At 39.4% G+C, this 8,590-nt stretch overlaps 2 protein-coding genes across 2 annotated transcripts; one reads left to right on the forward strand and one right to left on the reverse strand.

Annotated features, from left to right (window-relative positions):
• Positions 1–332: 332 nt before the first annotated feature.
• Positions 333–4,938, forward strand: cdcp2 (CUB domain containing protein 2; the record flags this gene model as incomplete). The annotated part of the gene is made up of 6 exons (XM_083782099.1): positions 333–399; positions 773–1,120; positions 1,515–1,856; positions 2,644–2,997; positions 4,097–4,275; positions 4,629–4,938. 6 exons carry the CDS (start codon positions 333–335, stop codon positions 4,935–4,937), a joined length of 1,599 nt encoding a protein of 532 aa, XP_083638225.1. The 3' UTR covers position 4,938.
• A 176-nt stretch (positions 4,939–5,114) lies between these two features.
• Positions 5,115–8,586, reverse strand: tceanc2 (transcription elongation factor A (SII) N-terminal and central domain containing 2). The gene is made up of 4 exons (XM_083782101.1): positions 8,449–8,586; positions 8,182–8,323; positions 7,037–7,230; positions 5,115–5,559 (listed from the first exon to the last, which is right to left on the reverse strand). Exons 1-4 carry the CDS (start codon positions 8,548–8,550, stop codon positions 5,371–5,373), a joined length of 627 nt encoding a protein of 208 aa, XP_083638227.1. The 5' UTR covers positions 8,551–8,586; the 3' UTR covers positions 5,115–5,370.
• Between the last annotated feature and the right edge of the window lie 4 nt (positions 8,587–8,590).

Genomic DNA, 8,590 nt, shown 5'->3' on the forward strand with positions numbered 1-8,590 from the left:
TCCTCTCTCTTTCTTTTCAGACCCACAGCAGCCAGTGTGAGTGACAATCATAAAAAATGTATACCGTCTCTGCAAACAGTGTCCTGACAAGGCACTCAGGAACATTCGATATCGGTCATTAAAATTTAGCGAAGGAGGCGAAGGGTGGCCCAACTATCAGGTTTCCCATTCAGGCTGTGGATGAATTTTTCAACGTCCCATTACAGCTACTGGCACCTTTTGCTGACGTCTCTGTGGCTGTGAGCTCTGACATCGCTGTTCCCTTTCTCTTTCTCTCTCTGTTGCTATTGTGAGGCGTGACAAAACTCAAAAGCCGATTCAATAATAACAACATGAGTCTCAGGGTGGCTATATTGATTCATTTACTTTTGCTCGTTCACAAGGCTGACTCCAAAAAAGGTGAGTTGCTATTTGTTATCTTGATGGTAGCCTGCACTTGATGGGAGTACTTATAGGCACTGTATACACTGTGTAGCCTTATGTCCCATAGGGGACGAAGAGGAGTAAGTAAGTAATACGTACTCCATTGGACATCCATTGTTCAATGTCAGTTTTTATTGCACCATCAAAGTGTTAGGAAATGGGAAATATATAGGTACAGTAAAAAATAAATACAAAGAAAAGTAAGCAGGAAAGAGGAAACCATAAATTATGAAGGCCATGTGCATTACCATAGCTCAGGTAATACTTTCTTACATGGCATGCTGTATGCATCTTCCAGAGTTCTTTTTAGAAACTGACAGATGGTTATTTATTTCCCAATAACTTCCAGGTGTCAAATGCGGTGGAATTCTATCGTCTTCATCTGGCAATATATCTAGCCCCAACTTCCCAGGCATGTACCCCTACAACGTTGAGTGTGTCTGGCTGATTGTAGTGGCTGAGGGTTCCTCAATTCTGCTTACTTTCCACCACTTTGAGCTGGAATACCATGCTACCTGTTCTTATGACTACATCAAGATCTACAATGGTATAGCTGAGGATGAGGGGAACCACCTGGGGACATTTTGCGGTGACATCTCCCCACCCCAGTTCACCTCCTCCTGGAATGTCATGTCCATCATCTTCCGATCAGACCGTCATGTGGTCCATAAAGGATTCACCGTAGGCTACAGGAAAGGTGATCTCTTATATTCTAATTGCTTGAGTAGTGTCATCCACCTAGCCACCTTTATCTCAACTGAGAACTAATAGTTATAAACTTTTGGTAAAGTTTTAACATGTACATTTATAAACCTTTTGTGATCTTCATGGTAATTGTTTGGCTTCATATCTTGGCCAGAAAATGAAAACCCTGAGTTGGAAATGTATTAAATGGAAAGGCCCAATATAAAGGTAGTCTGTGCAATTCTGTTTTTACTTTAATCACACTTCCATTATTTCCTCATAACTCCCCACTCAAGGTTTGTTGTGTGTTGTTTCAACATAGAATGTTTTCAGTTGTGTTCTGCAATATTATTTGTTTTCACATTTATAAAGGCACATCCAAATTGATTGATTCCACCCCTCTCTAGATATGTGCGGTGGAGTGCTAACTGGTCTGTCAGGTGTTATCTCCAGCCCGGGTTACCCTCGGGAATACAGCAACAATGCTGACTGCTCTTGGACCATCCATGTCTCCAACGCCACTGTGGTCAGCCTGGTCTTCCTTGACTTCAAGCTGGAAAATAATGAGGGGTGCAACTTTGACTTTGTAGCCCTATTTGATGGTCCCACCATCACCCACCGTCACCTGGGTAACTACTGTGGAGGGGATACACCCCCCAAAACGGTCACCACTTCCAATCAGCTTCTGGTCGTCTTCAAGTCTGACTTCAACATCGGAGGACGGGGATTCAAGGCATATTACTACTCAGGCGAGGCAGTTTGAAATTAAAAAAGGATGGTATAACTCAAATAATAATAGAAAGCAATATAATATAAATATATAATACAAAGTTACAGGCCTTTACATAAAACTGAAGAAATAACCAAATAAAACATCAGAATGAGACATGTGTACAAAATGTGCCATGTCAAATAATCAAACAATCAAATAGAATTTCAAATATTTAATTTGGAAAGCTATTGAATCGCTATTGAAAGCTATTGAATATTAAATATAACCAAACAATCCTATTTCACACATGCGCACGCACGCACGCACGCACACACGCACACACACACACACACACACACACACACACACACACACACACACACACACACACACACACACACACACACACACACAGTATACAGTATATACAATTGGGACAATTTTTATTTTGAACATGCAAAAACAGTAATACAGTAATAACAGACATTCAAGGTTCAAGGTTGTACTTTATTGTTACATCTTGTGTACAGGTACATAAGAGTAAACTTATCTTTGTTTGGCTTCCTTACAGACAATGCAGCAGCATAGATAGCATAACATTAAAAAACAACAAAACCACAGCAAGCACAGCAAACAAGAATAAAGAGTGCAAGAACAAAGATCAAAGTGTAAAGATAATAGTAACATAATACATGTGCATGCTTTCCCTGTAGTAGCAAAGTTAGGTACAGCTTCACAGTAGGTTCCATATATGTTCCATATATACAACACAATTTAGGTTGAGAAGGTGCACATAACATGTCTTATTATTTGTACTTTTGCAGGAGAATGCCAGCAGGTCCTTTCATCACTAAGTGACAACATCAGTAGTCCACACTACCCCAATATATATCCAAACAACATAAACTGCCACTGGACCATTAATCTAACAGCTGGATATCGGGTCAAACTGTTCTTCCCATTCATGGAGTTGGAGGATCGCAACAGTCTAACAGACGGGTGTGACTATGACTCCGTTTCAGTGTATGATGGAGACAGTCAGACAGACTCCCTAATGGGGAGCTGGTGTGGCAGGGAACAACCTCCCACCATCATCTCCAAGAGCAACAAGCTACTGGTTGTTCTCAGCACAGACAGAAATGTGGCTCACAGGGGCTTCACTGGCTCATATGTTGGAGGTGAGTGTAAGCTCACCACATCAACATTCACAGGATACCTACTCCGACCATATTATACACTCACAAATATTCAATGGTTATGAAATGTGTGGAAATTGGCTAGGGTATACAGGAATTCAAATATGGAAAACCAATATTTTTGCCTCAGAAAATAGCCCATTTACATGAAATATAGCACTTTCATGTACAAGGTGAGAGCTAGGCTTCCTTTGAAATCCCATTCTAATACTAATCTATTCCATTTTCATGGACATTCCACTGCACACTACCAATAAATGTATTTGCCATGAACACTAGTGAGATGACTCAATGTAGATGAATACATAAATCATTCTTTGGCGTCTGAAGCCTGTCCTGGACGGGGTATCCGGACGTAAAAACAAATCCAATGTTTGCAAGCATTGGACACATCATAGTGTCTCATCGTACATTGGAAACTGGCATACTTTATTAGACAAGCAGACGTCTAATGAAGTGTTCATGTTCACAAACACCTGGTTTCACCAGCATAGCCCATTGTTTCCCAAACCTTTTAGCTCAAGTCGAGACACAAAAACATTTTGGTGTATGCCAAGGACCCAAACTTACAAAATACAATTAATTAACCACACAAAGCTGATAGCTCAGTCATAACGCATCACAATGCGATGCGATGTGAGCTTCTAGATCTGCTTTTTCCAAAGGTTTTTACATTTATGAAATGTTTTGGAATATTGTTTTATGATCAAGTCTTTACTCATAACCTCTAATTCCGGTCCCGACCCATTGTTTTGGAAACACAGTAAACACTGTATCCTAATGCCATAATAAAGCTTAGAATAGAAAGCTGCACAATGAGCATACAAGATATGACAGAACACTACACAAAGGCTTCCGTTACTTTGCAACCTATTGAGCATAACAAAAGACCAGTATATAATGTGTAGTATTGATTGAATGATTTCAGGGACAGTTATACAATAATGCTAAAAGGATAAGACAAAAAGCACTGAGAGCTCGTTTCCATTGTGGTCCTATGTATTCAACTCATCAAGCAGTAGTACCTTTCTGTCAAACTGGTGTTGAACCATCTAATCTCACCATGTGTCCTTTCTCAAAGTGGTGCCGGTGAACATAAGCTGCACAAGAAGTGAATTTGCAATCCTGATACCCCAGCAGTCCTTACCCCAGCTTGACCGTGAGAGCATTTACCTGGGGGATCCATCCTGTGCAGCCCAGTTGACAGCCACATCATACAAGATACTTGCCCGTTTTGTCAACTGTGGAACTGCTGGCCAGGTGATATTACACCTACAGTACATCTACAAAGTATCAATTAATTAGGACCGCATGGTTATAGTTAAAATGATATGGACATGACAGCACATGCTCTGGTCATTACAGTAGTTCTTGTGTACAGGTGAATTTCACATTGTGAAACGTGGAATCGCATTTTTCTGTTATGTTGTATTATTACGCAACACAAGTATTAATGCCCTTTTTTGTGCACCATAATATTTCCCCATGTCCCTTGTCAGGACATTATATTAACTCTTTGTACTGGTATCACATACCATTTTGATTTCATGACTTCTTTATATATGCAATATAGCAAATTACTTCTGCTTATACCAACTTCTGATCCACTACAGAAACGCCGGAACATCACAGTTCTGGTAAACATACTCTACATTGACTTCTCTGATGGAAAAAAGCAGAACATGCAAGAGTATGAGGTGCAGTGCGATGCCCAGAGGAAAATTGCGACAGTGGCCATCATCTCAACAGAAGAACGTCAGAGGCAAGCAGATCTAGCTCGCCTGCAAGCAGAGCTTGCGAACGGGACAGGGGTGGCTGCAGAGCCTGAGCCTCCTGACCCCAGTGATATTGTCTTCATCGCCATTTGCGTATTGGCTGTCATTCTTATGGTGATAGCCATTATATGGCTGGTGCTTCTTTAGAAATACAATTCTTCAAAGTCAGAATCAAAATGAGGAAGAGACTTTTTTTTCTGTCGTACTATATCTATTTTTGCAACAAAAACTAAAATCGAATAAAAAAATAAAACAGTATTTAAAACAGAGCTACATGAAGAATGTTTACCCTCTGATTAAAATGACCATGATCATCTCTACTCAACATTAAATATGCAATGATTTACATTTACAACAATAAATCAGTACAAGTCTAATTATGTGCCACAAACTAAAAATAAAAAAATAAGCTTTTTATAAAATCTATTTAGAGGAAATTATCTTAAAAAAATGGAGAACAAGTATGGGTGCCAAGGAAAGAAACAGCAGCAATAATACATCCATAATGATATCTTGATAATTACACATCAGCAGAGTTCTTTGCAAAAGAGGTCTTCTATGCTCAGTCCAACACAGCTGGCTATTTCTTATAATCAGAAACCAATTTATCAACAGTGACCGTGCCGTCTTTAACTTGTGCTCTAATCTCAGGCTTGTGTTTGAAGGCAAAGACCAGTGTCCTCACAGTCCTTCTGTATGAACTGCTGACCAACCGCGAGCTCTGGTGGAAAACTTCTCGTTCAATGTTGTCAACTAGACCAGAATCCACCTGCAGGATCAGATAAGCAATAATCATCAACACAACAGATACATTCATTACTCAGGGTTTGTGGTTATTGATAGGTGGTATAGGTGGACGAGGACGACATCACAAACATAACATGCCCATGACACAAATATATGGAGACTATTCTGTCACACAGAGTGATGCACCGAGTAGAAAGTCTGTCGAATTAGTGGATCTACAAATCACTAAATCCGCAAATCCCCCATATATGGCATTCCATAATATATGGGCATATACAAGGGACAGACAGACAGATACAGAAATATATATGGGCATAAACGGGACACTGACAAACAGACCAGTACAATGGTTATATTGTTTCCAAATTGAGTAGCCTACTTCTTGTAAACTTTCCTAATGCAACCATGGCTCAAACCATTCAATCTATAATTACAACACTACTGCATGCCATGCTATCTGAATGCACATCAATGTAAATATTGTACAGATAATTGTATAATCTAATCTCTGAAGTATATTGTATGTTTTTGTGAGCGCCTGTTGTCCCCTGCACACAACTACTTTGCTTGAAAATATTCCTGAAATAGGATTACCTGGGCAAAGTCCTGCATATTTATCATATTTGTTTAATGAACAAATTCTGATTCTGAATTACCGGTATGTAAAAAGAGGCTGTAAGTGACTGGTTTAAACATTACTACAGTAAGAACAACCCCGTGAAATCCTTTAAACTGCATGGCTAATCCTTGCTATATTATGGCTATGTAATGTTATGTTTATCATTTTAATTTTAAGGAATGCACTCATGCACTATTATGACTAACATAATATGATTATTTTTGAGTGGTGCAACCACTCCTACAGACAGCCCTCCAGCTATGTGTGTGGCTACTGTGACAGGGACACTGTGTCCGAGCACGAAAATAGCGTTATAGCGTTTGTTTACCACCAAGTGCCACTGTTGCACAGCCTAACACACAGCCACAGACACACACAGGCCAGGGAGGAGGGTTTGTACAGTACAGTACAGTACAGTACAGTACAGTACAGTACAGTACAGTACAGTACAGTACAGTACAGTACAGTACAGTACAGTACAGTACAGTACAGTACAGTACAGTACAGTACAGTACAGTACAGTACAGTACAGTACCACTCACTTCAGACAGGTCTGATTTTTCATAATGCAAAAGGAAATAGAGAAGCATAGTATGGATTAGCCCTAGAATGGCTGTGATATTACATATGTTTTCCAAATACACAGCCATAGATCGCTCCTATATGCCTGCCGGTGTCTTCAGGCATAAAACGATCAGGCTGCTAGTTGCTACCCGAGCAGGCATAGGATAGGATTGATCTATGGCTGTGTATTTGGAACATACATGAAATGTATAATATCACAGCCATTCTAGGGATAAGTATGGACAAGAAGCAGGAGAAAATGTCTGACTACATTGGTATTTGGTATGTTTCAATTGCAGTGCCCATCAATTCATACCTTTACTTCCAGAGCATCAGCCATTAGTCTTCTCGCATTGCTTCTGAGTCCTTCAGATTTTGGGTCAGAGCGGACTTCAATAGATGGCTTACTGGAATTTTCTTCAATAAAGGTTTTCCACTGAGTATAAACTTGTGCTGCCAATGCACTCACATCAGGGTCAGCATGCTTTCGCATTTTGTTGACAGTGTGACCTTTGAACAGACAGAATAATGCATTATATGTATGTATTACTTAATATGGTGATATGCATGCATAGAAGGCGCTGGTTGTTTGCTATTTGTTTTCTTTCTATCTTATGTTGATTTGTTCAGTGCAGCGTTCATTTCGGGCCCGTCAGTGACAGAGAATGTTGTCTGTGTGCAGTAATCATGATGTTCGGTCATAATAGCACATGTGTGCAAGGATGTATTAGGATGTTGATATTTTTTATTTCAGTTCATATACCTTTTTTTTTCATCGGATATCGATGATTTATTTGTCTTTGAAAAACTAAAAAGGGATCCAGAATAATTCGAAATCAATAAAACTGTATTTATTTTATAGATAGAAACTTGTACCATACATTCATAATACTACTTTTTTACATGCATAAAGTAGGTAGGTAGCAAATAGCTAAACCTAATAATTCAACATTTCAACCTTCACAGAGAAGCTGAGATTTGACAGTTTCGACAGTACTTGCACGCTCTGCTTGCGCACTAGTAGAACAAGCAAGTAGGCACTCGACAGAGTGCAGTTCTAGTTTATTACTATGTTGCCGATTTTAGCCAATCAGGAGAGTATAGGCTACCAATGTATCAGCTTAAAATGTAGTGTTCCAGTTTCAATTTCATCTGCTCAATTGACTTGTGTCATAAATTCAAATTTCACTTGTTTATCCTGCATATTATGCATATAGACTTCTCTCTCCTCCTGATTGGATAAATCTGGTATCAGAAATGTTCTGATAAAGATCTGGAGAGATGGGGAGACCTTGACCAGTTACTGACCATTGTGATCAAACACTTTTTTACAAAAAAATAAATAATGTTTTAAACAAAAAGGATAATTTTACAGCAACCCTGTGTCATAATCATCAAAAATCAAAGTGTTGTAAGTGTAGCGTAGGTAACAAGATACTTCAGATGAATTGAATAGCCTACCTATTTTTGTGGACTTCAGGACCTCCCTGGATGGTATCTTTTTGTTCAGTTCTGTCAGGGCTTGCAGGAGGTTGTCTTTGCTCTGACCAGACAACTCTAACATGGACTTGTAGCGCATGATATCATCAATCACAACCACTCTCTGAAAAGAACACACAGGAATGATTATTATTGTTGTCCAACTTGTCTGTCCAGATGTTTCGAGACCTTCCTTTCATTATGATTATGTTCGCAATCACTCAGTCACTGTAAAACTCAGCTGCTCACCCGTAATGACTCGATTGTAGTCTGCCGATACCTCTTTCCTCCCATACTCTTCATATCATTGGATGTTTCACCTTTGGGCAGCCGCACTACGAATTTATCCATTTCCACGAAACACCAAGAGCTCTGCTTCTATCAACTATAG

Source organism: Protomyctophum parallelum (assembly GCF_964188405.1).
Source record: "Protomyctophum parallelum genome assembly, chromosome: 14".
Taxonomy (NCBI): Eukaryota; Metazoa; Chordata; class Actinopteri; order Myctophiformes; family Myctophidae; genus Protomyctophum; species Protomyctophum parallelum.

Bases quoted from the DNA above. Each gene is read 5' to 3' on its own strand.
- tceanc2 (XM_083782101.1), bottom strand. From the start codon at position 8,550: ATGGATAAATTCGTAGTGCGGCTGCCCAAAGGTGAAACATCCAATGAT. The intron at 8,324-8,448 runs GTGAGCAGCTGA...TGTTCTTTTCAG, and splicing joins CTACAATCGAGTCATTACGG to AGAGTGGTTGTGATTGATGA. The intron at 7,231-8,181 runs GTAGGCTATTCA...GTCTGTTCAAAG, and splicing joins CCTGAAGTCCACAAAAATAG to GTCACACTGTCAACAAAATG.